Here is a 25,859-nt window from a genome sequence, read left to right on the forward strand (position 1 = left end):
GGGGGGGGGGGGGGGGGGGGGGGGGGGGGGGGGGGGGGTATAAACACACACTTAACTTTAGGCTACACTGCAGCGTGTGTGGTTATCAAACGTCTCTGTTTGTCAGCAGGAGTCAGGTGGGTCACACGCTGGAGGTGGCATGACGCAGTGCGCTCCCACACTCTTAATTTCATAGACAATGGCGGAGAAAAAAAACCCAGTGAAAGCACAATTTGAAGTGGGGCGTACCATGGCTGAATTGGACAGATTATACCCCAGAAACACCATGTGGATGGAAATGGAAGTGCTATCCGGGGAAGTTGTTGTGGTGTGTAAAGGTAAAAAAAAAAAGCCTGCCACAACATTGCTGGTGATGTCTTTCTGTGACCCTGCATGTGAGCCTTGCTCCTACTCTCCTCGCTAATCTATACATAGACTCACCTACACGCTGACACCCCCATGCCACTGCACTGGTTTGAGGGAACACTGATTCCAGCAGCAACCACCACTCCACATCCTGTTTCCATTTCACATTCCTCCTCCCCTTTCAGTCCTTCTTCCCTCCTTTCCTCCTCTCTTGATTATTTTCACCCTTGCCCTCCTCCGTATTCAACCTCTCCCACTCTCATGTAGTTCGCTCTCCTCCCACTCTTCCTGCCTCCAGTCTCTGTCAACTCACCGCTTTAAATACATGCCACCTCACACATTCTCCCAATGTACCACTTTTTTTTTTACTTCCTGTGTCCTCTCTGTTCTTCACCAGTATCTTTTGACCCGTGTTGTGTTAATTTGTATCTTGATCTCTTCTCTTTATTATCTTGTTATTCCATGTGCACCTGCTAAAGACAGAAAGAGTTGTACACACACTAAGAGTATGTGTGGGTAGTATGTGTGTTTTATTTTTCTATGGAGGAGTAGAAGAAGGAGGAGGACGATCGGGCATTGTGTGTCTATTTTTTTTATGGTGCTCTGGGATTCAGGCATAACTGCTCATGAAGGAAAAATCAGATCCTAGATGAGCCTGTCAACATTTACCACACTGGGGATACTGTAACAGGAGGCATTAGTTACCGTTAAAGTACAAATCTTGGGAGTGTACAAGGATGGCTCAGGCTTACATAACAGCACCTCTGCCTCGCTTCACAACTCCACCCAAAGCTGAACAGGTCAGCGGATTCATTTGTTGAGAATATCTCGTTTCTCTGTGTTACAGAGACAAAATAAAGGGAAATGAACAACGAGCAGGTCACATCTTGTCAGGATATTTAGCAACAAAATATCTGGCCTTGTAAATTAAGTCTGAAACGCATCGTGTCAAGGCGCGGACTTGAAACTGACAATGTAGAACAGCTGTTAAAATAGCCACTGACAGCTTATTCTCATTTAATTGGAACTTTTTATCATTTGCACTAAGAAAACGAGCTCTCCGCCTACATGATTATATCCTTAAAAAAACTTAAAAAAAATTTCAGCTTATGTGATCAGGAGGATTAAAGAACAAGCATAGTTATATTAAATATATTAACCAAAACCAACATTGCAGTCGTCTGTCTCTCAATATTTCTTCCCTTCCCTGTCTGTGGTCCTCAGCCCTGATCCCGTTTGTTCCTACAGAAGATGAATCTAAACCAGCAATAACATAAGTTTTTTTTAGGTCACTTGGGAGCAGCAGAAATAAGTTGTGTACATAGCACTGACATATCATCACACTTTAAGTTGAAATGATGATCTTGTTTTCAAACATCCTGCAACATTATTATTCATTTGGAGTTGTGTTTTGGTCACCTGATGAATGTAAGTCCAATATTCACTCTCTTTTAGCTCAGTTTTTGGCCTGTACCAACTTCTGAGAGAAATATCTGGCTTTTTCGCTGAAAACAGCTGACTGCTGTGGCTGAAAACGACGCTATGAGAGTGGCAAGAGTGGACAGAAACAAAAAGTTGCAGGCTGGACAGCTACACAATATGCTAAAACTTAATATAAAGCTCTATAAAGCCAAGGGGAGATGCAGATTCAAGTGATAATTTGCTGTGATCACTGCGAGTGAGACCTTTCACATTGTAACCTTGTTTTCACATTATCATAGAAGAATATTGATTGTGCAAATAGTGGTTTAATTTAAATAAAAATAAAGGCTTAGTAATTTCCTAAAACAGCTGGGCACTGTCATTTTTAGCAGACATTACTCAGAGAGTATTAAATACTGTATTTGTTGAGGACTATTTTCAGCTGTGGAATTGGTGTATTTGTGAGAATTTACTTAAAATTATAATACTATATTGCCCATGTTGATGGCAATGAAGTACAATATTAGTGCAAGTGTTGCTCATTTATGTATTTTAATAGTTTTGGATAACAATGGAGCTCTATGGCACTAGATGAAAATGAGCTGTTAAGAGAATTTGGCTACACAGGCAACACTTGCTAGTGGGATCATTTTGTTGTTAATTGGTCTTTTCATGGGTTTAATGGACAATACAGAATATCACCAAACTTATCCATTAACAGTATTGCCTGTGGCTTCTAACAAAATTAGGTTTCTTTGATGCAACCACTGTATTTCATGTGAATAACACATTATGAAATTCAGTTTGGCCGCCTTGTCTTACACAGCTGGCCAAAGAACAAGCCAGTAAACTACAGTAAACTGCTTTAGTGTTGGAGGATCTCACTTCCTTTCTCACACTCGTTGCTGTATCTTGTCTTTGTCCCCGTGCCTGTCTGAGAGTCTTTCCATGCTAAAATGACAGGGACTGCATGTCCTTGACAGCAGCTGGCCACAGTGAGAAACCAGCCATTTACATGCTAATCTCAACCACTGCTCACTCTTCAGCTGTTCACTCACAATGTGCAGATATAACATCTCTAATTCCTGCCAGAGTAGAGAGACGTTTGTGTATATGTGCACTTTTGAATGCATTAGAGAAAGTGCTTCTGCATTTTCATACAGGATGATCCACAGAAGAACCCCACTGCAGACCAGTATAGAGCTTTATATAATCCATCAGAGCGGAGTGAGTGAGTGAGAGTGGTTAGAGTTTCTTGCACAGAACTCTCATTTAACAGCTCTGGCTTTGAGAACTTCTGTACATTTCTGTCTTAAACATCGAACTTTACTCTCCTTCTTACACTTTAAGACACCTGCCCATCTGCCAGGAGTTGATTTCAACAAAAACCTGTGGTGTTTGTGAGGGTGTGTCTCTCAAGGATGTTAGTCACCTTGCTGTTGTCAGTCTGTACAAACTGTCACACATCTGCCTCTGTTTTCTCTTGTTAAATGTGTCATTCCTTGTACTACCATTGCCGCTCTATGATTTGTCACTATCAATGTGTAGCTTCAAATCAATGCTCTGTCTTTCTCTCCTTTTCTTTTCTCTTCTCTTCTTTTTCTGTTTCTCTTTCTGCTTTGGCGTTGACTGTTTGTGTGTCTGTTTCTCTGCTTTCTCCATGTCTCTGTGTGTGTCGTCCTTCTCTGGTCCTTCCTGTCAGTGTCCGGCCATCGTCTATCTCAGGGCAGCCCATCTCGGCTCCCAACACTCCTACGTCGGCGGGCAGTGCTGCCCATGCCGCTCTGTTCCCCACCAGTCTGACTGTTCACAGCTTCGTCAGTCTCCATCAGTACTGCTGCCCCTCTACTGACCAAACCTTACAACAGGAAGAGAGGTAAGGGCCACTGCAGGGCCTGAGTACAGTGAGTACGACACAGTAGAAGTAAAAACCCTTCAACCCCATAAGAAGCCTAGCAAGTCAGCTACAACAGTCCTCAACGATCTCCAGATCTCTCTCTCTCTCTCTCTCTCACTGTCACTTTCTTTACAATTCATCCTGCTATCCTGCTTTACCTTTCTGCACCCCTCCTAATCTTTCCTAAGAGCCTACACTTCACTCTCCTACCACTTCCAGGTGTGACTAATAGCTAGAGTTCTACTAGCTTGAAAAACACACAGCTCCTTACAGAGAGTGAGAGGGAGCATAGCTTCAAAAAGCTATGGACTGAGTCACAAGTGAACCTGGTGAATTCTCACCGTCTTTTCTCTCCTTCCCTCATTTATCCTCCACCTGATGCTGTTCTCAGACACATCAGCGCATGATGCTCCAACACTGCCCTCTTATGGCATTAGGCAGCTGTGATATAGATACATAGTGTATGGTAAACCCATTTTTTAAATTCAAATGGCTTCATTTATTCCTGTTATGTCCCTGTTTTAACTAAACATACAGCCTGCTCTAAGCGTTTATAAAAGCTGTTTGCTTTCTGCTTCCTCTGCTTTTTTGTGTCTCATGCTGTTTTTCACTCTGTCCTCCTTTCTTTTTCTCTCTCTCCTGTCTGTCTGCTTTCCTGTGTTTCTCTCTGTGTTGTGACTCGTCCCGTGTTGCTTTCCAAGAGAGGAGGGTGAGGATGAGGGCGCCCATCAGTTCTGTTGTCCTGCCTCAGGCTGCAGTAGCCCCTCCTCTCGCTGAGCTGAGGTGTGACTGCCTTCACAACGACTCACTCGCCCATTTACCTGTGAAAAGACTATCACAGCTTTTGCTGCCAGAAAACGGAGACCTCACTGTGTACCAAAATACAAAGTCTTTCCAAAGCGTTTTAGAAGGAAAAAAACAGAAATGCATGCAACCTGTAGTCTTTGTTGGTAAATGTGCTATCTTATTCATGTATCATATGGTTTGTGCATTAATTCACATTTTAAAGAATTTTGATGTTGTCTTCTCTCTGTATTCTTTGCTATTTATTTCTTTTCTTGCAGCCATAACAAGCTGTCAGAACACATAACCATCGTCTGTTCATTACTGTCGCACTCATGCTTATCTTGAATCTGCTAGTTAAGTCATGTCAGTTCTGATCTGTTGTCTGTGCAAATCATTATACAGTCCCATCACTAACCATCATGCAATGTCAGAGAAGGTAGCCTCCTTTGTAAAGACATTAATTGTATACAGTTTGTTTAACATGTTCATTTGATCCTACACATCGGATTATTGTCTCACCTATCATCATGTTTATTCATAACCTAGAAGCAATTTAGCTTGTTGATATAATTCTGAAAAGAATAAAGATCTGTAGTTCCTGAAGTCATTCCTTTCATTTTAAATGCATGAAGGTGAAATATGTGTTAGAATTGCTCTGTGACGTTCCAGTCATGCTGGAATGTTGCTTGTACACACCCACCTGACTCATCTCCACCTCAAGCATAATGTACTTCCAATCCATACACAATAAAAATAAGTTCTATTTTTAGTTATATAAACCGATTGTGTGATGTGCATAATCCCTGAATGTTAATACTTTCCCCTGTAGAACACACAGTATGTACCCCGTTATATTGTTGTTAAATTGATTACCATATTGCTGCACTTTTTGAGCCACAATTCGTAAAGTTTTCTAAATGAGCTCAGTGTGCATTAGTGTGTAATCATTCATATAAAGGTAAATCATGATGTTGTTTCTCATGAGATGTATTATCTGTGTACACTGCAGCAATATGAACTACTGAACCACAGGGATCATAATTTATTTACATCTAGAGTTCAGAATACTTACAAATTACAGAACATTTTTATTTGACAATTTGTTCTTGCCATATATATTGCATTTAAAAAAACAAAACAAATGTCCTAGTAGTCAATTTCATCCACGCTGATTATGTCTCTTTTTCCAACTTAAAGCTATGTTGTCCATCTCAGCTGCTTCAACACACTATCTTGCTTCCTTGTCCTTGTTTCACCTGCATTCATGTAGACAGCACCGACATCAAGGTTAATCACTAATGTGTCCCATCACACATTTTGATCTCAAGTGGGATATGGAAAAGAGAAAACAACATACATACTTATATTTCTCCCGTTTTCAGTACATAAATCTCTTCTAATCAAGTCAGGTTATTTTTATGTACTCAATCATACATAGCGCACTGTACGTATTAGGATGCAGAATGCAGCCTCTGTGTAACGCCTAGGGACAAACTCCAGTTTTAAGCCTTGTGCCTTGGACAGGAGACTTTACCTAACATACATGTTTAGGATGGTGTGGGGAAACCGGAGCTGGGAATCAAACCCAGGACATTCTGTGAGACGGCAGTACTAACAACTGAGCCACCACACTGCCCATTTCTTCTGTGTGTCTTCTATGTGTCTCTTTGTCTGTTGCTGTTAGCCACGCTGTTGTGACAAGGTTTTGCTTGGTTTGGTGTTTGATTTGGTATCAGTGATCTGGTGCAGGGAGGACATTCAAAGCTGTCAAAAGATTGTCAAGAATGTAGCCTGTACAGCTTTTCAAGGCAAGCAAGAGAATGTGAAAGTGTGTGCATGTGTGTATGAAAGAGTGCGAGTCACAGAGAGAGAGAGGGAGAGAGAGGGTGTGTTTATTACGCTGCTCCAGTTAGCCTGGGACCTTTCTTTGACAGTAGCAGCATGGTAAGAGCTCAGCTTTTTTCACTTTTCTTTCACTTGTAAAACTGTCACAAAAGAGCATTTAGTTTGGGACCAGTGACAGATGACGTTGCTTATTACACTGGTGTGTTCATATGGTGGCCTCTGCTGCAGTGATGTAGTGCCTATGATGTGGTTTGAACTGTAATCGCCAGTCTGTGTGCTGTGTTTAGGTAAACAGACAGCCAAAGATTGACACAACAGATAAATATTGTATGTTGAGGGATGATAATTAATGAGAGTCTTCATTCAGAAACTGTTATATATATATAAATAGGACAGGGTGATAAATGGGCTTCTGAGAGATACCCGTGTGTACACAGTGGATAATCTGTCATGGGTGTCACTCTTGAGGGAATGCATATACAGCAGCAGAACAAAAAACATAATGGCCTCTTGAAAAAATGACTTTAACTAGTAAGTAAATTGGTTACAATGGCAAACTCTTCTACAAAGGTTTGTCATACTAGTTTGGATGCCTGTCAGGAGGATATGACCTTCAACTACGATGGAGGTCAGCTGTCAGCAGTTTACCAAGCTCTACAAAAGCCAAATTAGCTATACCCGCTCAAGTGAATCAGTCAAAAGACATGAAAAGGCAAACTACCTGTACATTGTAAAAGGAGAAGGCACAATGTTTACATATTTTTTTCTACAAGATTGTATAAACAAGACCGTCTAAACAACACAAAATCTCCTCAGTCTTTTCTGCTTCAGTGCCAGAGATTTATCTGATCATTTTATGCTTAAAAACACTACCAATTGTCAGCTACATCACTCTGTAGCCCTGCAAACAACACAGTGTCACAAGGCTTGTGTCTCTTAATGCACTACCTGGATTCAACATGAAGCGTACTCTGCTGACAAAACCATATAGCATGCTTGAGCTTTGAACTGAAGGGTCCGGTTCACAGAAAGTTAACAGTGTGTGTGTATGTGATGGCAGAAGAGTGTTGGCGGTGGAAGAATGTGCCAATCTGAACCGTGAATGATGTGATTGTTTCCTTTCAGTTTGGTCATTTGAAAGAAATGTGACAAATAACATACAGAGTTCCGGTATTAGTTTTATTTCATGATGATAAACATGACTAAAACTGTTTTATCTCTGCATATTATCACATGACCAAAGCTGTCTGTAGGCCTTTGTGTTCCTTTTTATCACTTATAGTCCACATTTGGGTCGCAGGGGCTGTTTTTTTCTGAATTTTTTTCTGATACGCTTTGCAATGAATGGTAAAATTGACACAAAAGTTGAACATGAAGAGATTAGAAAAGATATGAAAGATAACTACAGTGAGTCAATGCTCAAGTGGAAATGAGTCAACAGACAGATCGATGTAATTATTGTCATCTTCAGGGCAGGCAGCAGAGAGGTTAATCCTCCAGCCTCAATGTCCTGCTGTGGGTTCGATGGCACAGTAAGACCTACTGCTGCTCTTTCATAAACAAACACAAACAATGTCAGCACATCAATATTATATGAGCGAGGGACATCTGGCAGGGTTCTGCATGGAGTTGACATTGTACTTTTACTGCGCGCACCCCCAATTCAGTTTTCAATTTCTGTCATTGGAGCTCTTGTCAATTTCTGCCCACGTCTTTTATTCTTTTAACACTATCAGCGATCACTCTCCTGTTTATTTCCAACCATCTGTTTCAGCTCCAATTAAATCTTTGGAGGTAGTGAAACTCTGGGCTGGTCTTTATAAGGGAGCCTCTGGAGAGAACCTCTCTCTGGCACTGTAACAGGAATACTGGGTTTCTTACATAAGTAATGAGGTGCAGATGCCAGCTGCGATATGGCCACACTCATGTTTTATACAACAAACTTTTTACTCGTATATCATCAACACCTTGTCTCTCACCACATTTTACTGCCTGGCTTGCCTTGACAAAATTAAATGAAAGTCTTAATGCATACACGCTTGGAGGTGGGTGGCAGGGAAAATATCGGAATTCATTTGTTTTGTTTGAAATATTTGTTTTGCTTGAAATATTTTACCAAACTTGAGACTTTTAATAAATATCTCTCCTCCTAATGCTCAGAGGAAGGAATTGAAATTTGTGATATTTACACAAATCACTGTGGACACTGTCACGTAATCCATACAGATGATCACTGATTCAGTGGTAGAAGAGCCATTGCAGAAAATATCATCCTTGTCTGAACTGTTTTGATTTTCTTTCTTCATGAGATGTGAACAGATGAGTTTATAAGGTCAAATCAATCCATGGAGCAGCTATGAATATTCAGAGACAAATTTATGAAACTAGGCTTGTGGCTCTTTAATGTTGCGTTGCATGTATTTAAGGTTTTTGTAACTCAGTTGAATGAAAATACAATCTGGTCCTGCTGATGTGAATGTCAGGATGTTACAGTGAATACCAGCATGTGTCTACCTGTTGTCAATGCGCAGAGGCATTCATGTGGCTAGTTTCCATTCCTTAAAAGGAGCAGTTTTAAGCAGCTCTAAAGAAGACTGAATTTTCTAGTCACACAATTAATACAAAACAATACGTAAATATGTACTAAAAGTAGATGATTAATTCATGATGATTAATTCCATTTTTCATAAACAAATTTAGACAATACTGTCTAACTAACTGTCTTGCATAGTTCACTCTGCACAGGCATGTTATTTTATCTGTTTTCATAACAAGACAAGTATTATGTAGACTGTCATTCACAACCTGTGGAGCATCTCCAACACCCACCTCAATGGTGATAACAGTCAATACATTGTCATGGCAACTATGCTTCTCATCCTAACAACTGCCTCAACGCCCACCAAGGTCCCACAGCAACCGTCACCAAGCAACCCCCCTCCCTCTTCTCAATTTCTCTATTTAAGGAGCAGAGGAGGAGGAATGATAAATGATGCTGCACAGAGAAAAGAAGAAAAAAAAACTTTCAAGAGGAGATGGAGTTGTGCGCAACAACTTGTTCCTCTGAATTAATTTGCTCAGAATGGAAACAAAGCACAGCTTGTTAATGTTGTGATGAAATCCCTGCAAACAGTGTAAATGTAAATATGTGGAGTTGCTGTTAAATATTTACAACTTAGCATAGTTGTAGTGATATGTGCTTTCCTGTAGATGTCAGGATTGTGTCTTTTTAAAACTGGGCTTTTGCATGACTCTTGCATTATGCAACATAATGGAGTTGTCCTTTGTGTTGTTGTTAGACTCAACAATAATTTAGCCAGGTCATGTGCTGCTTGAAGGCACAGGATGTCCTGCTGAAAGACCCTGCATTGTACAATGGCTTCCCCTATGTCCACTGCAAAGATTCTTGGTATAGGAACGGGCATGTGGTGTTTGAATTTCAATATTACCATAATAAATTAAAATGCCAACAAGTTATTTCCTTGTACCCTGAGGAGCCTTTTCCGTCTTGTCTTGTTTTTACCAACTAAACACTAACACAGGAAGTCTCTGCAATCCAGTGGAACAGTAATAACTCAAGGAGGGGAGGAAGAGGACATTAGCTAACCCACTCAAAGCAAAAATGGTCAAAGTCAACAAGGCACCATTTCAGTTCTTTTTCATCAACTGCATTAATGTGTGACGCAGAGCCTAAACTATGCAAAAGGCGGAAACCACACAAGCAGTGCTTCACTGCCGATATTTGCGTTCATATTTCATGTGCTGAATGTATTGCTCCCACACATCTCTGACCCCTAGCTCTGTACTCTATGCCTTGTTATGGGGACAAGGCACAGCTGACCGAAGGGGGTGCGGCTAACACAAGGAGGAAATGTAGGCAGGAGCATGTGACTGCAGTTGTTCTCCCAAACACAGGCTGACTAATTGACTTGGGGTGGATTTTGTCTGGGCAAACGTGTGAAACAGGACACTGGAGGATTTCTGGACTTTCTTGAATCCTGATAAGTTTTGTGGTTATTGCTGTGCTCAATGCAAATAGGATTGATTCAATTTGAATCCAGCTGAACTTTATTGGTGATTTGGCTGCAAATCTTAGCTGCTTGCTATTACTTCTGTGTAATAGACTGAGTGAGAGTGAATGTGGGAGGAGATGTTATTTGCATGTGTTTTCTGTCACGATATTTCATAGTGTGATGAAGTGCATGTTTTACACCTGCTGCTGACATAACAACCTGGTATTTCCTGTCAGTATGGTGTTGCTGGTACGTGGCATTGGAGGAGTGTGTTGATGACTCCTCAAAATGTGCTATCGCCGCTGGGTTTGTCAGACAGGGATACACTCAGAGAAAGACAGAGACTGAAAGAAGGAACAAGAAAGTGAGAAACAGAAAGGGCAGTCCATAAACACTAGAACGCTTGGATAAACGTAGTAGTATATTAACTCATCCTCTAGACTCAATAAAGAAATGAGATAGAGGGTAGAGACCTTTACCTCTATAGGATCATCAACTCACAAGATAGACAATAAAAGCCATCAGATATCGGGCTTTGGCACTGCTTTGAAACAATAGGAATTTACAAGTGATACACATTATGTTCACCATGAGTTCGACTAAGAGATTGTTATCTCCACGCCGCTCTAAACTTTACATGTAAGTCCTTATATGTAAGCTCTTAAATACTATTCTACATAGTTTGCACTTAACACACTTCAATGTGTTTGGTATAATATGTTCTGACTCTGACTCTGTTCATTTTCTCTTGTAGCGTGGAAGGGGACTCCCAGGGTCCAGAGACGGGCACACACAAAGACAGCTCATTCAGCCAGACGCCTTACCTGCGTGGCTCAGAGCGTTACACTGACAGCAGCAGTGCACCCTCCGGATCCAGGGACCCTTCATGTTCCTCCAGTTCAGCCAGCTTGGCCTGGGCACTGCGAACACGGCACCAACCTGCCAGTCTGGCCCTCCGCAAGCAAGAGGAAGAGGAGAACAAGAGATGCAAGGCCCTTTCAGACAGCTATGAACTCTCAACAGATCTGCAAGATAAGAAGGTATCAATGTGGAGGACGCTGTTGGTCAGAGGAAGTTTGTTGCAAATGTTTGGTGTTTCCTAGGAGCCATGAGCATGGGCAAATAGTATGTAGATTAAGGAGCCCTTTCAGTTGGGGTACGTGGGTAGAGGACATCCAGACAGTGAATATATAATCCATTACCTTTTTTGTTTTTCTTTTCCCCACCTTTTGCCAGGTGGAGATGCTGGAGAGAAAGTATGGTGGCTCCTTTGTAAGTCGCAGAGCAGCTAGGACCATTCAGACAGCCTTCAGACAGTATCGCATGAACAAGAACTTTGAGCGCCTCAGAAGCTCTGCTTCAGAGAGCCGCATGACACGTCGCATCATCCTGTCCAACATGAGACTGCAGTATTCCTTTGATGAGCGACAGCCTCCGCAGCAGGCCCAGACACAGACGAACTTCACCCACAGTGTGGCCATAGGGCCTCCTCATTCCCCTGACCCAGACCGCCCAGGAGACTACACCCACTTAGAGGACTCCTTCTCCAAACAGGTAACAGTGTTGTGGGTTTTATGTGTGTGCTGGGCTTTAAAGTGGTCAAGTTCTTTCAGGTTCATTTATTTATATAACTCTTTATGACATGAACGTCTCAAAGGTCTTTACAGTGACAGAAACAAACAAACAAAGAAGCAGAAAGAAAAGCCTAAACAACTCATCTAACAGCTGGACAAAGCAAACGAAAAGACTTATCTAATCTTGTCAGGCACCTGGCACCACCAGCTATAGACCCACTGAATTTTATATTGAAGCCTATTAAACATCTCTGTTAGATGTGTAACAAATGTATTATAATAACAAGTTTTATTTCCGACAAGAAAGATGATGAGCTCCTACCCCACTTTTTGTTTCCACTAGGTAAAGTCCTTAGCTGACTCCATAGATGATGCCCTTACCTGCCGCGCGGGTCGCGATGACTCCCAGGAGGGCAGCAGGGAGGGTGGAGGGATTAGTGAAGACTTTGGGGAGTGCGTGTGGAGCAGCAGCAGCAATCCCTCCTCCCAAAGAGGTTTGGGCGAACGAGCCAGGGGTGCTGGAGGAGGACTCAGTATGCATGGCGACAGTACCGCCACCTCATACAGTGACGTCACACTTTACATGGATGATGGCATGCCGTCATCCCCGCTGTCCCTGGATCGGGCACCCAGCAGCACAGATACAGAGTACTGGGGCCCTGGCGGTGGTGTTGGAGGGCGCGAGGACAGCAGGGACACTGAGGGAGGGGGCAGCAGTAACAGTCGGCGCAGCACCCCATGTACAGAGTGCAGGGACTATCGTCTAAGGGGCGCACATCTGCCTCTTCTCACTATTGAGCCGCCGAGTGACAGCTCAGTGGACATGAGTGACCGCTCCGATCGTGGCTCTCTGACCAGACAGCTGGTCTATGAGCAGGAGCCAGGGGTAGGGGCTGGCTCCCCTCAGGGAACCCTGAAACACTCCCCCAACACAGGCACCCGCCCTACATCCACAGCAGCTGCCCAGGGTCAAACCCGGGCGCCTGGCAGACCGATACCCACACACATCCCTCACCAGGTGGCTGCCCACCACCACCATCACCACCACCCTATCCACCACCATCAGTACCCTGACACACCGTCGTCCTCCTCCTCCCCCCAGCAACCCCCCACCACCCCTCTGTCCTCGTCCTCCTCTACAGCTATGCCCACCGGTGGTCTGGAGCAGCCGTGCTGCTCGGACGGAGACAACGACTCACTCAACTCCACAACCAACTCCAATGAGACAGTAAATTGCAGCTCTGGTTCGTCATCTCAGGACAGCCTGCGGGAGCCTCTGCCACCTCTGGGAAAACAGACCTACCAGAGAGAAAGCCGCCACAGCTGGGACTCCCCGCCCTTCAACAGTGATGTGGTGCAGAGACGCCAATACCGCATAGGCCTCAACCTCTTCAACAAGTAAGATGCTTATAGTACTAATAAACAGAAGTGCCCATAGGGACCATTTTTATGGCGATCATACAATTAAACTGGTTAAGTTGTAGTGAGAAAGTTCTTTTTCATTGACTATAGGAAGCCAGAGAAAGGGATCCAGTACCTGATAGAGAGAGGTTTTGTATCGGACACTCCAGTTGGGATTGCTCGCTTCATCCTGGAGAGGAAAGGCCTCAGCAGGCAGATGATTGGAGAGTTCCTGGGAAACCGACAGAAACAATTCAACAAAGATGTTTTAGAGTGAGTATGGAAATAGAAAGCACAGAAGCAGAAAGATTGTTTTAGATGGACAGTTGTAATAGATCAGAAAATGTAAGACAAACATGTCAAAAAGACTGAGCTGAATCTAAATCTGTATTTTCACAAGGGAAAAAAGGTAGTCAAAACACAGATCAGCATATGCACACCACCTGATCTTCCGATCCCCTACACACACACACACACACACACACACAACAAATCACCCCTACACACACACACACACACACACACACAACAAATGAATGTTGCTGAGTTCCCAGGGTGTGCAATAGGAGAGGTTACACTATGACCTCTGCTGTGTGTGTTTCAGCTGTGTGGTGGATGAGATGGACTTCTCAGGTATGGACCTGGACGACGCTCTCAGGAAGTTCCAGGCTCAGATTAAAGTTCAAGGAGAAGCCCAAAAAGTGGAGAGGCTCATAGAGGCTTTTAGGTGTGTATGTGTTGGATACAGTGGGTTTACAATAGAGAAAATGATAGATAACCAAAGATACACTGAAATTTAAGATGTTTTAACACGTTGTTTGTGTTTCTTACGCAGTCAGAGATACTGTGTGTGCAATCCGACTCTGGTTCGGCAGTTCCAGAACCCGGACACTATCTTCATCTTGGCCTTTGCCATAATCCTCCTCAACACAGATATGTACAGTCCCAACGTCAAAGCTGAGAGGAAGATGAAACTAGAGGATTTCATCAAGAATTTGAGAGGTGCTGAAAAGACACATACACTTTATGAAACACATATTAGGCAGTATTAATGATGTCTTTCTAACATTGTCTTTTAACAATCACCTAGGTAATGAGCCTTTTAAACATGCATTAGTAGAAGTTTTAAAGTCCAGCTGAAATGAAATCGCATTTCTACAGCATATATTGTATCTGCTTAGTAAATCATTTGTTCTGTTTTTGAGGAAAAATTCAGAAATCAAAGGAGTTTGGTTTCATGGTAGAACACCCCAGTTTTGCATTAATCTGATACCTCTATGTAGACGGAGACCTTATTTTGATGAAGCCAGTCAAATCTTGCAGAAAGCAGTAACGTCAACGTTCTATTACAGGCAGAGCAGACGGTCACACTGAGCCAGACAGCAGCCTGCTACACAACATGAGAGCCATAGACTTTGAACAACAACCCATATTAGATTTCCGGCTAAAGTCGCCTTCTTATCTAACTTACAGACATGAACACAGATCTTGTCCTGCACCTTAGCTTGTTGAACGAGCGTCTAAACAGACATTCACGGGAAAAAAGCACATTTCTAATGTCAGTTTGCAAGCTTAACTGCCGTCAATCAAACACAGACACCCGCCATCCAGCTGAGACGAAAAGGAGCGTTTCTGATATTTCCCCAAAGAACTTATTCTTCCTTTTTAATAAACAAAAGCTATTAACAATACAATTTAAAAACACATTGTCATTCTTATTGACTACAAACAGACATGACTTAAAATTATTTCATTTGGACTGGCTTAATGGGCTTTCAAATACGTCGGGAAATATCACAATAAACCTTCACAATATTTATGATTGTACAATACATTTTTGATAAACATAATTTCCTGAAACACTCCCTTTCCCTGTCTCCACCCAAGGCGTTGACAATGGTCAGGATATACCCAGGGACCTGCTGGTTGGGATCTACCAGCGGATTCAGAAATGGGAGCTACGGACCAATGATGACCACGTGTCCCAAGTGCAGGCAGTGGAGAGAGTCATTGTGGGCAAGAAGCCTGTGAGTTTTGTAATTGAATATGGCAACATATGGGCTTTGTCATTTTTAATAATAATTATTATTTGTCTATATAGGTGCTGTCCCTTCCCCATCGTAGGCTGGTGTGTTGCTGCCAACTCTATGAGGTTCCTGACCCTAACAGACCTCAGAGGACAGGAGTGCACCAACGAGAGGTCTTCCTCTTTAATGACCTTCTGGTGGTAAGACTCATTAATTTTGGAAGTGTGGCAGAGAATAAATATATTTTATTTAATAGGCCCTGTAAAGAAATATCCCATTTATGTTGTGCATCAGGTGACCAAAATCTTCCAGAAGAAGAAAACCTCAGTGACTTATAGTTTCAGACAATCTTTCCCTTTGGTTGAGATGCAAGTACACATGTTTCAGAACTCATGTAAGAGACCATTTTTTCCTTTTGCACATTTCAACTTTTTAACTCTATGATTGTGAAGTATTTTATATAACTCTGTCGGCATCTTTCAGACTACCCTCATGGTATCCGCCTGACTTCAGCAGTCTTGGGTGGGGAGAGGAAGGTTCTTATCATCTTTATGGCACCCAGTCAGCAAGACCGCACCCGCTTTGTTAGCGACCTCAGGGAGAGTATTGCTGAAGTGCAAGAGATGGAGAAATATAGAGTCGAGTGTAAGTACCCCATCTACTGGTCATTACTGTGAACAATACCTTTAGTGGGCATGATGATCTGTACAGGTTTCAACCACAAATGGAGTGCTTGTGGTTCTAGTGTGTGGCTTGTTATTTTCTCTACTGTGTCTCCCTTTTATTTTAAATTCTCCTGTGCCCTTGGTATTTATTTACAGCGGAGCTGGAGAAACAGAAAGGTGTGATGCGGCCCAGCTTGCTCACTGGAGGTGTGGTTGGAGGAGGCGTAGGTGTGAAGAGCGATGTTGTGAATGGCACCCTGGGAAGGACAAGTTTTGATGACAACTGCTCAGTGGGTGAGGGTCTCAAACGCACAGCGCTCAGCTCATCTCTCAGGGACCTATCGGACACAGGTGAGACAACAGGGACAGGGTCAATTCCATTTCCTTCCTGTCAGCTGGGTTGAATTGGGTTGCACAGCTTCTACAGTGTCTACTGTTTCATTTACTATATCTTTCTCACTTGACATTAAGACACAGCTTATGCATTTCCTATCTTTAAAAAAAAAATGTGAACAAACATTCCAATCTTTTACTCTTTGCTAACCTGACTCTTCCTGGTGGGGTGCAGGGAAGCGTGGTCGCAGGAACAGTGTTGGTTCTCTTGACAGTACCATGGAAGTAAGTCTCAAAGACTAGATGTTGACCTGTAACCTTTAATAGACCTGCATTTCCCCTCACTGGTCCTTTACCTTCCTGAGCACGCTCAGTGTGTGTACAGTGTGCATGTACATGCATGTGCGTGTGTCACATATATCTGTCCTGCGCTGACACCCTTTGCATGGCTGTGTGTGTTTATACTTGCCCAAGCATGTCATTCACCTCAGGGGCTGTAGCGCAATCCTCATTTTTATAAAACATGTTGTATCCTCCCAGGGCTCCATCATTAGCAGCCCACAGCCTCACCAGCGCTATCCAATGCCAGGTGTGATGCCTGGCTGCTATGGAACAGAAGACTTCCGGCCTCACCGCCCCATCCTGAGCCCCGGATCGGGGGTGGGGGGTGGGCCGGGGCAGCAACATACCACTGCTGGGACAGGAGTTGGGGGAGTCTCCAGCAGTGTAGAGAGACCAGGAGCGGGGAGCGGCCCTGGGGGGAGCAGCAGCAACAACAACAGCGGCTCCTTCCTGGGCTCCCTATTCGGCAGCAAACGCGCCAAACCACCAGGGCCCCTTATTCCACCGGGGCCACCATTCCCCGCACCTGTCCCCCCACCGACTACGGGAGGGCCCCCACCTCACTCCCCTTCATCCCTGTGCCAGTTGGACGGGGGACCTTCCAAGATCCAGGCACTGCACGCACAGTACTGTCACGCGGCCACCGTGCAGCCCCCACCACCATACTACCATCACCATCGTTACCACGTCCAAACTGTCCCTCCTCCTTTGCAAGGTATGCCCCCTCATACTATACAGAGAGGCCCACTACCTTGTCGTCCACCGCTTGGCCCCCCACACGCCCAGCACCCGCAGCTGGCCCATCTCTCCCAGCTCTCCCAGCATGGGTTTCCGGGTCGTTACGCCAACATGGTGGTGGGATGTCCCCCCCCCCTTTCTCCTCTCTCCCAACATTCCCAGAACCCACAGTTTGCCCTTTACCACGCGCAGCCCACACACTCTATCAGAGGGGGCGGCGGCCCTGGTGCCAAACTACCACTAACCATGTCTCACTCCCACCCGCACCCACATGCACACTCCCAAACCCATCCCGGACACGTGCACACACCACACCCAGCCAGCCACTCCACCCATCAAACACACTTCATATTCGGCACTCTGCCCCACAATCTACCATCCGCCACCGTCAATGCGCATCACGCAGCCTCCGCCGCCCAGTATCTGCCCCAGTACCCTCCTCTCTCTTCCATCCCCCCTCCCCCACCACACTCCCCTTTACCCCCCCCTTCGTCCCCCCTTACCCCTCTTACACCTCTCTCCCCTCACCCCCCCCAGCACCCCGGGCAGCCTCAGCAGGGGCCGCAGGTGACAGGGGCTGGAGCGACAGGTACAGGGGGCAGCTCCAAATCCAAGCCTATCAACCGGATAAGTACCGTGGTGTGAGCAGGATGTGGGGCCCCAGGGGTCAGAGGTCTGATTATAAAGTGGAGGAGGTTGGTAGAGCTAGGGCTAGGACCAAGTCTGCCAGGACAGAAAGTAACAGCAGCAACGCTAGTGACAAGAGGAAACGCAGTTTGCTTCGCCTCTGTTACTTTCACCTCCGTTTCCCACATATGTAGGTGGAGATAAAAAGCACAGCTAGAGTTAAATAGCATGTGCACACATCTTTGAAACCTGCACACACAGAAACACACACATCCACATGAACAAACACTCCTCACATTTCCACACACATTATCAAAAAAGTCTATAGCCATATAATTTAAGATGAAAATAAATATATATCTAAGTTTATTGCCTCAGTTTTAATTGTTTGAAGTCTAGTTGAGTCTGTATGAGACTATTTACATGTACAGTATCAAGATGTGATAATGTGACACTGGAAAAACATATATATGAAACCATATATATCCAGCTGCTTACATGGGGATGTAAATAAAGACTAAACCACCAAATGCATTCCAGTGGAGTTTGGCATTAAAAACAGCGGAGAGTTGCAAAAGAATGTCCCTTGACTTTGCAATAATTTACTTGGCTTCATGATGTCCCCGTTCATTCTTGCAGGTTCTGCTTTGCTGACAGGCATCTTTTTTTCTAAAGAAGACCTCAGATATGTTGCTTTGTCTCAGACTTCTAAAACCCGTGCACGGTTTCCTGGCAGTCTTTTGCTTAATGGTCTTTTACATGTCAACAGGGGCCATCTGGCTTTATAATGAATTCCTTGTGGGGTATGGGAATTAATGATACAATCAATAATATATTTTGAATGTTTCTGAAGCTTCTTGCTGTTTTATCGATATTATAATACACCTGCTATGAGTATGATGAATATTGTCAGTGATTAATTATATCAGCAGATGTTTGTACATGGTTATAGAGAGTATATGCACATATTAATTCCCTCAGTTTGCCATAGCCACTAGAGGGTGTTCTGATATGTGAAGTGTGATTTATTTCCATAGTACCATGGTTTCCATTGAGTTCATCTTTATAATAATTAGTATTATTGAGTGTTGAAAATAATGAAAGAGGTTTAGTTTTGTTCAAATTTATTTGAACACCACAATATTCCTCCTTTTCTGTTTTGTTGGTTGTGAGTAAACACGGGCACAATTTTTCAAATGGGGTGAGTAACAAAACTTGAACTTACAGAATGGATCTAAGTAATTGTTTTTTTTATCTTTGATTTGTATAAGGTTCCCAGTATTGGAAAAAGGTTTAAACTTGTTTGTGGAAATTGGGAAAAGACCTGGATTTTGGAAGATGCCATTCCCTCAGGGAACCTACGCTTACTTCCTCCTCATCAGATCATTGTGTGTTTTTCTGTTTTGAAGAAGCACGCTTTTTACATGAGGTTTTGTGGTTTTGCACACGTGATGTCTTAAGTCAGAAATGACCTTCTTCTAACTCTCCCTCTTCTGCCACTTTTAGAAATCTTGTATTACATTTTCTGGTGCCATGACATCCTGCTGAGGGCTTCTTGTTTAAAAATATAACAAGAGTCAAGAATGTAAAATAGCCTACAGGTATTTACTGTATTTCCCTTTTTTTCTGTGGGCTTCGTGTAAATGTTGCCCCCTTTTGCTACCGCATTTTATTTTATTTTTTTGAGGTGAGCACCGGTGTGGTTTACCTTCAGTGCCATTGATTACCAGCGGAAAATTATATATTCTGATTTAGGAGAGAATGAATGGGTGAGGACAAAGTAAACAAAGTCTGTTACCGAAAGAGATGGCGAAGTTCAAGAAGAGCTGAATCCTTAAAAGGATTTTAAGGAGGTGTGGAGAAAATGCCAGACGAGGGTTTTATAAGAATATGTTGGCTAGCCTTTTCTTTTCATGGTGTCCTTTTTGACTCTTTTTGCATGAATATATCTGCACTTACTGAATAGATTGTACTGTATAAACCTGAATGTACATATTATATTATACATAGGCTTCATATCATTACTATGGGATGAACTATTCCCATTCTGTATTCAGGTGCGTGCATGTGAGTGCCACTAAGTATGTACATATAAAAGAGGGACCCTGACCCAGGAGATGTTAGCCAAAAGGAATCTTGACTTCTTTTTCTTTTCTTATTATTTCAGACTGAAGGTGAGAGAATGAGTTACCATGATATAAATTGAAGCCTAAAAAAAGATTATATGTCAGTGCACTTATTGATATCATTTTAAACAAATGATTTCAATTTTTTCTTTGTGTATGTATTATGTGTACTGAAAGAATAGAGAATTGAGATGTGAATATTTATTGCTTCTGATAAATTAAAGTGTCCTTGCAGTGATTTGGTCTTTGTGTACTTTTTATATAACTTCACATCTGCTTCCACCATTAAACTGCTCTCATGTACATCTAAATAACTGTAACATTATAACATTAGTTAACCTTACCAGATAAGACACAATATGATACTTTAAAGATCTATGAGATATAGGCTACTTTTCATATTTACACACACATCTTCACAAAGAAATTAAGTTTAAGATGATAGTTTTTGAACAGTGTGATTGCAAATAGCATAATACCACAAAAACAGAAGGAGACACCAAACTTATAAGAGCCTTCTTACCTTGCATCCAAATGACGTAATTAAATTGCCAACGGATTTATGGTAATTTCACAGTATTTAAATACGTTTTTATTGGGCACAAAAAAAGAAAAATGGTCTATTATGCTACTGTCAGCTGTCACCACACTAGCTTATAATCATATTTTAAGGGATAACAAAACTAACGTTATATAAAATTGTCGAATATCGTCAAATACCCCTGCGGTGTTAAAATAACATAAAAATGTAATTCAGTACAGTAAGTGGTGGAAAGTTCTCGATCAAGGCAAATATACTATGCTAAGTGTAATTTAGAGGGTAGCTGAATTTCCATAATTATGCAACTTTATAGGCAGGGAAATATTGTTGCGGTTTACATACACAGTATGCAATAAAATATATAATATTTTGAAACTATATATAAACATGGTATAAGCTACAGATATATAAAGAAAAATAGCTATAATCGATCAGTTCTGTTTACACAATAATGTAAACAGAATAACGCAAGGATCACGCAAGAAGTACGTTCCTTTTATGCCTTTAAATTAAATAACATTTATTAATTTTTTTTTTTTTTTTTTTTTGCGATTTACCTTTAATGACAATTTGTTCAGCCTGTAGCATGGCTAATTTCACGTAGGGCGTATAGGACTCTAAGGACTCTAAATACTTCCACGACTGGTCTCGTTGTAATCACATTACTTGTATTGGCGTACGTGGGTACTACTTTCAGGGAGTGAACGTGAGGTACGTGGTGTGAAGATTTGAGGTTGTGCTTCGGTCATGAGAAAAAAGCTAAGATGGCGTCTCGTCAAGAAAGATAGGATGGCCTGAAGAGAGTAATGATGTTGATCGGAAAATGATTGGTAACGACATAATTGATAAAGTTTGAGACTCTCGCTTACTGTTAAACGAACCTCTGCCGTTCAGGTTTTGAACCTGTGTGTTCGACAGAAGTGATTATATGGAGAACTGAGCCTGAAAAACGGTCAACTTTGCTAGCAGCGATAGCTAGCCAACTGGACCGAACACAGCTGGCCAACGTTAGCTAACCACCAGTCATCACAACAACAGAGGAAGGAGAGCGGCCACCAGCCCCATCATACCCCGGGACATCGAGGTGTCTTTGGGTCAGTCATGGGAATGCAACTAGACACTGTGGTGTAAAGGGATCAACAAATAACTTAATGTGACATTTTTTTCTTGCACATAACATGTAACGCTATATGACTAACGTTAACTAGCTGGCTGTTAGCGTCAATTTGAGTATGCAACTTAGGTTAGCTTGTTTGTTATTTCCTTTTTCGCAGCTACCCAAGCAACGTTAGCTACCTAATGCTAGTAACCTAACACTGTGGGAAGCGATGGGACTGTGATGAGAAAAAGTGGAGGCCTTCATGCTAACGTTAGCTGGAAGCAGCGTTGTCGCCTCTGATAGCTGAACAATAGAAACAAATGGACTTCATGATTGCCCGCAGGAAATAAATGAATGACACCCAGCTAACCCACTCAAAATACTTGTATTGGAGACATTTTCGATCTCTTTATTCATCTTGTCATGGCTGTCATTGGAAGCTAAGGTTAGTTTTAACGCCAGTTCTCCTAAGTTTGTTAGCTAGTAACGTTAGCTAACAGTTTGGTGTATTATTGAATAATGTTAACAAATTGTAAGACAACACCGACATTGAAGTGTGCCTGTTTGTAGATTAGTTGTCATTTGCCTCGCTAAAGGTTATTAATTAATTAAGCCCAACCCACTTGCGAGTAGTGATGCCTTCATGGCCTTCTATACCTTAGGGTTCATGGCCACCACGCCATTGTTTGTCTGAAGGCCCAAGTAGGATCAGATAGATGGGATACGTATAACTGAGGTCCAAGCATCACACTTTGTTGATTTTAGTATGTTTTTTGAATGTCCCAGGACAGGACTCGTCCATGAAAACTCCTATACATGCAAATTACATAAAGCAGTGCTTATTATTCAAGTGCATGCAGAAAGGTTGCCATCACTTCTATATTTAAATAATTTGTTTACTACTGCATGTGATAAAGCTTCTCAGCTAATTACTTCAAACTTTTGACCCTTTCCACACTGGGCCTTGTTGATTCACAAGAGCATGGCATTTGTTTTGTTGTGTCGTCTGTTGGGGGAGGGGTTTTTAACAAGGACCACTGTGAGGACAAAAAATCCTCATCCTGTGACTCCCTAAGTCTGTTGTTATCGCTTCTTATGTTAAGTTTTGGGGGAAATGATATGAACCATACAGATCAACTAATTGCTATATATTCAAAGCCGACAATATTGCAGTGCTGTGGTAGGCCAGGGAGTAATGGTTTTACAAGAGTAAACAAATGCAACAACCTTTTGTAGTAACTATGATATGCATTTTATTTTCTTATACACTGGACTGGACCATTTTACTCATTGAATTAAGCTGGCATGCTAACAAATGATTTGTTTAAATTTAATGTAATGAGGAACATTTATTGAGATACTTGTGTTATGTTCAGAAATGTCATATCTGAAGACTCAATGCTGGCCAGTGAACATTCTTGTCTTTAAACTATCTGGAGGTCATAAAGTCATAAAAAAAAGTTGTAGATACATTCAGAAAAAACATCTAACAGTATGCAGTATTTTAAATAAATACATTTAAATTGTTATCTACAAATTAAAAAGATTTGCATACATAAAGTGCCTTCTGGGGTGCTGTATTTATGCTGTCATGCCAATTAGTGAGTCTGCAGGGGTTCATTAACTTGTTTTGCATTGTCGATCTTCCTGTTGTCAGGGCAATGGAAGGGGAAGAGTTCGTACCCCCTCCGGAGTGTCCAGTATTTGAGCCATCATGGGAGGAGTTTCAGGATCCCCTGGGCTACATCGCCAAGATACGTCCAATTGCAGAGAAGTCTGGAATCTGCAAGATTCGACCTCCGCCAGTAAGTATTTGCGTTTGCTTTGATGATGTTAAAGAAATGTTCTCTGTGTTCTAAATGTAACGTGTAGCATACACTAGGTTTTGAAGTATTTATCTTGAAGGTTTAAATCAAAAGCCTGTGGACTCGCTTAGTCTTGAAGATGGATCTGGTGACATGAGTGACATCGATCTGTTTTTCCTTATTTTGATTTGTTATGCTATCTTTGAGTTAGCAGGCTTCACAAAACATAACCTTGGTGATCCTGTATAACCAGTCAGATAAAGTTGGTTACTAAGTGGCAACAGTTCCAAACTAAGCACACTATTTCATTTGTCTCATGTCCACATTCATTTGTTGGAGGTCTTGATCAATGATCAATGATGGAGGTCAGCATCGATGCAGAAATAGCACATGCTGTTGTTTTAGCATGTAGATGTACAAGTTTATTTGCATGTCTTTGCTCCCAAATAGGATTGGCAACCTCCGTTTTCAGTGGAGCTGGATAGCTTCCGCTTCACACCCCGCATACAGAGGCTTAATGAGTTGGAGGTAAGTTCCTTTCCCCCCCTAAAGTTGTACATTGTTGACAGATAATTGAAGTTGTTGATGGAACTGGCCATAGTAATCATGGTGGTCCCTCATGCATCTCATTGTAGGCAGAGACTAGAGTGAAGCTTAATTATTTGGACCGCATCGCCAGGTTTTGGGAGATCCAGGCATCCTCCTTGAAAATCCCACACATTGAAAGGCGTATCCTTGATCTTTTCAGCCTGTCAAAGGTAGATATTAATTTAATTATTTGTACTCAGAAACTACATTTTAAGTTGATTTTGTTTTTTGTTACCTATGATATACATTTTATTTTTTTTTTTTCAAAAAAACCCCAACAATTTTCTCTTCCAGATCGTGACAGATGAAGGAGGTTTTGAGATGGTCTGTAAGGAACGACGCTGGGCTCGTGTGGCTCAAAGGCTTGGCTACCCTCCAGGCAAGAACATTGGTTCTCTGCTGCGTTCGCACTACGAGAGGATCGTCTACCCCTTTGAAATGTTCCAGTCTGGTGCCAGCTTGCCGGTATCACTCTACACATTATTGTGTCTCCTTTTTGTGTTACCAGGGTTGATCAGTTTCATAGGTGGCATTCAAAATTAGTTGATATGTGAAGAGTAGGTTAGTCTCTATATGACTCATTGTACCCGCTGGGCACTATGTGATGCTCCTGTTCTCACCAGCCTCCTAGTCTCTGTCAGAGACAGAGTAGGGAGAAGATTGGGTGCCTTAAGTAAGTTGTTAGTAGCATTAACAAATTAGAGACTAACCACCACGCAGAGCAGTTTTCTTGCAAAAGGATTTAATGAATGAAAACAACTCGCAAAGATGAAACTTCTGTACTGTCCAACTGGAATTAATGTTATACAAGTGGTAAGCTATATAGCATACTATTAAATGAAATTGTAATGAATACACTAACATAAGCCCTAACCAACGCTCACCGCAGTGGTGTAATCAGAAAGCGGTTTTATTTGTAATACAGTTGAATTATTGAATCTCAACTAATAAACTGTTGAAATGTTTCAAATACTGTATAAACTATTTATAGGCAGACTATCCAAATAAACCTATAAATGTATTAATATAAACATTTTATTTAATTTTATAAAAATATACTTACAGTCATCAATACTAGTTAGTCGTCCAGATTGGGGATAGTGCATCGGCAGTGGACAAATGTAGATTTAGCCAGAGCCAGGCTATGTCGTCCAGCCTCTTCCTAAGAGCAACATGCTCTCCTTGTTTTATTATCTGTTTTACTAAAGTTATCATAATATAAATATTGTACAAGTGCCAACATGTCAGTGGGGAGGACTGGCACCTATTGTTTTCCACTTGAAGTCCATTTGTTGTATTTTGGACATATTTCCATATAAACTCTCTTTTTCTGTCATTTCTAGCATTGCAAGCCAAAACACTATGATGGTGAGGATGTGGATAAGGAGTACAAGCCCCACTCCATCCCCCTGCGACAGTCTGTGCAGCCATCCAAAATAAGCAGTTATGGACGCAGAGCAAACCGCTGTCAGCCTGATGTGAGTGAGAGCACCAATCCTACTTGTCATTTAATACATTTGCATACCTCTGTGACCAGTAAACCTTTGCTGAATGAACGTTGGTCACTTGAATATCATTTTTTGGATCACATTTCCATATGCAATTTGTTGCCTCACAATCAAGCCCAGAAAATGATGAATCAGAGCAAAATATAATTTTTGTTTCTGTAGCTGCTTTTTAAAGAC

The 25,859-nt window shown here is 42.1% G+C and overlaps 2 protein-coding genes across 6 annotated transcripts in view; both read left to right on the forward strand.

The window, feature by feature from the left end:
• iqsec2b (IQ motif and Sec7 domain ArfGEF 2b) overlaps positions 1 to 18,181 on the forward strand; it is a 25,335-nt gene extending 7,154 nt beyond the window's left edge. Inside the window, exons 1-14 of one of the 3 annotated variants that reach the window (XM_046055931.1) lie at positions 10,148 to 10,947; positions 11,063 to 11,348; positions 11,545 to 11,862; positions 12,226 to 13,280; positions 13,395 to 13,556; positions 13,888 to 14,010; positions 14,119 to 14,285; positions 15,171 to 15,310; positions 15,385 to 15,510; positions 15,605 to 15,704; positions 15,794 to 15,955; positions 16,132 to 16,326; positions 16,544 to 16,593; positions 16,849 to 18,181. In XM_046055931.1, coding sequence (XP_045911887.1) covers positions 10,889 to 10,947; positions 11,063 to 11,348; positions 11,545 to 11,862; positions 12,226 to 13,280; positions 13,395 to 13,556; positions 13,888 to 14,010; positions 14,119 to 14,285; positions 15,171 to 15,310; positions 15,385 to 15,510; positions 15,605 to 15,704; positions 15,794 to 15,955; positions 16,132 to 16,326; positions 16,544 to 16,593; positions 16,849 to 18,033 — 4,128 coding nt within the window. In that variant the 5' untranslated portion in view covers positions 10,148 to 10,888 and the 3' untranslated portion in view covers positions 18,034 to 18,181. Of the gene's footprint in view, positions 1 to 10,147; positions 10,948 to 11,062; positions 11,349 to 11,544; positions 11,863 to 12,225; positions 13,281 to 13,394; positions 13,557 to 13,887; positions 14,011 to 14,118; positions 14,286 to 15,170; positions 15,311 to 15,384; positions 15,511 to 15,604; positions 15,705 to 15,793; positions 15,956 to 16,131; positions 16,327 to 16,543; positions 16,594 to 16,848 lie in introns of those variants that run through there. The other 2 variants (XM_046055930.1, XM_046055932.1) reach the window with 2 other exon arrangements.
• Positions 18,182 to 21,270: 3,089 nt separating this feature from the next.
• The window catches only part of kdm5c (lysine (K)-specific demethylase 5C), a 19,797-nt gene continuing 15,208 nt past the window's right edge, over positions 21,271 to 25,859 (forward strand). For 2 of the 3 annotated variants that reach the window (XM_046055924.1, XM_046055925.1), the window contains exons 1-7: positions 21,271 to 21,776; positions 21,957 to 22,226; positions 23,439 to 23,586; positions 24,037 to 24,114; positions 24,222 to 24,344; positions 24,469 to 24,639; positions 25,518 to 25,652. In XM_046055924.1, coding sequence (XP_045911880.1) covers positions 22,132 to 22,226; positions 23,439 to 23,586; positions 24,037 to 24,114; positions 24,222 to 24,344; positions 24,469 to 24,639; positions 25,518 to 25,652 — 750 coding nt within the window. In that variant the 5' untranslated portion in view covers positions 21,271 to 21,776; positions 21,957 to 22,131. The remainder of the gene's footprint in view (positions 21,777 to 21,956; positions 22,227 to 23,438; positions 23,587 to 24,036; positions 24,115 to 24,221; positions 24,345 to 24,468; positions 24,640 to 25,517; positions 25,653 to 25,859) is intronic. The other variant, XM_046055927.1, reaches the window with a different exon arrangement.

This window comes from Micropterus dolomieu, linkage group LG08 (genome assembly GCF_021292245.1).
Source record: "Micropterus dolomieu isolate WLL.071019.BEF.003 ecotype Adirondacks linkage group LG08, ASM2129224v1, whole genome shotgun sequence".
Classification (NCBI taxonomy): Eukaryota; Metazoa; Chordata; class Actinopteri; order Centrarchiformes; family Centrarchidae; genus Micropterus; species Micropterus dolomieu.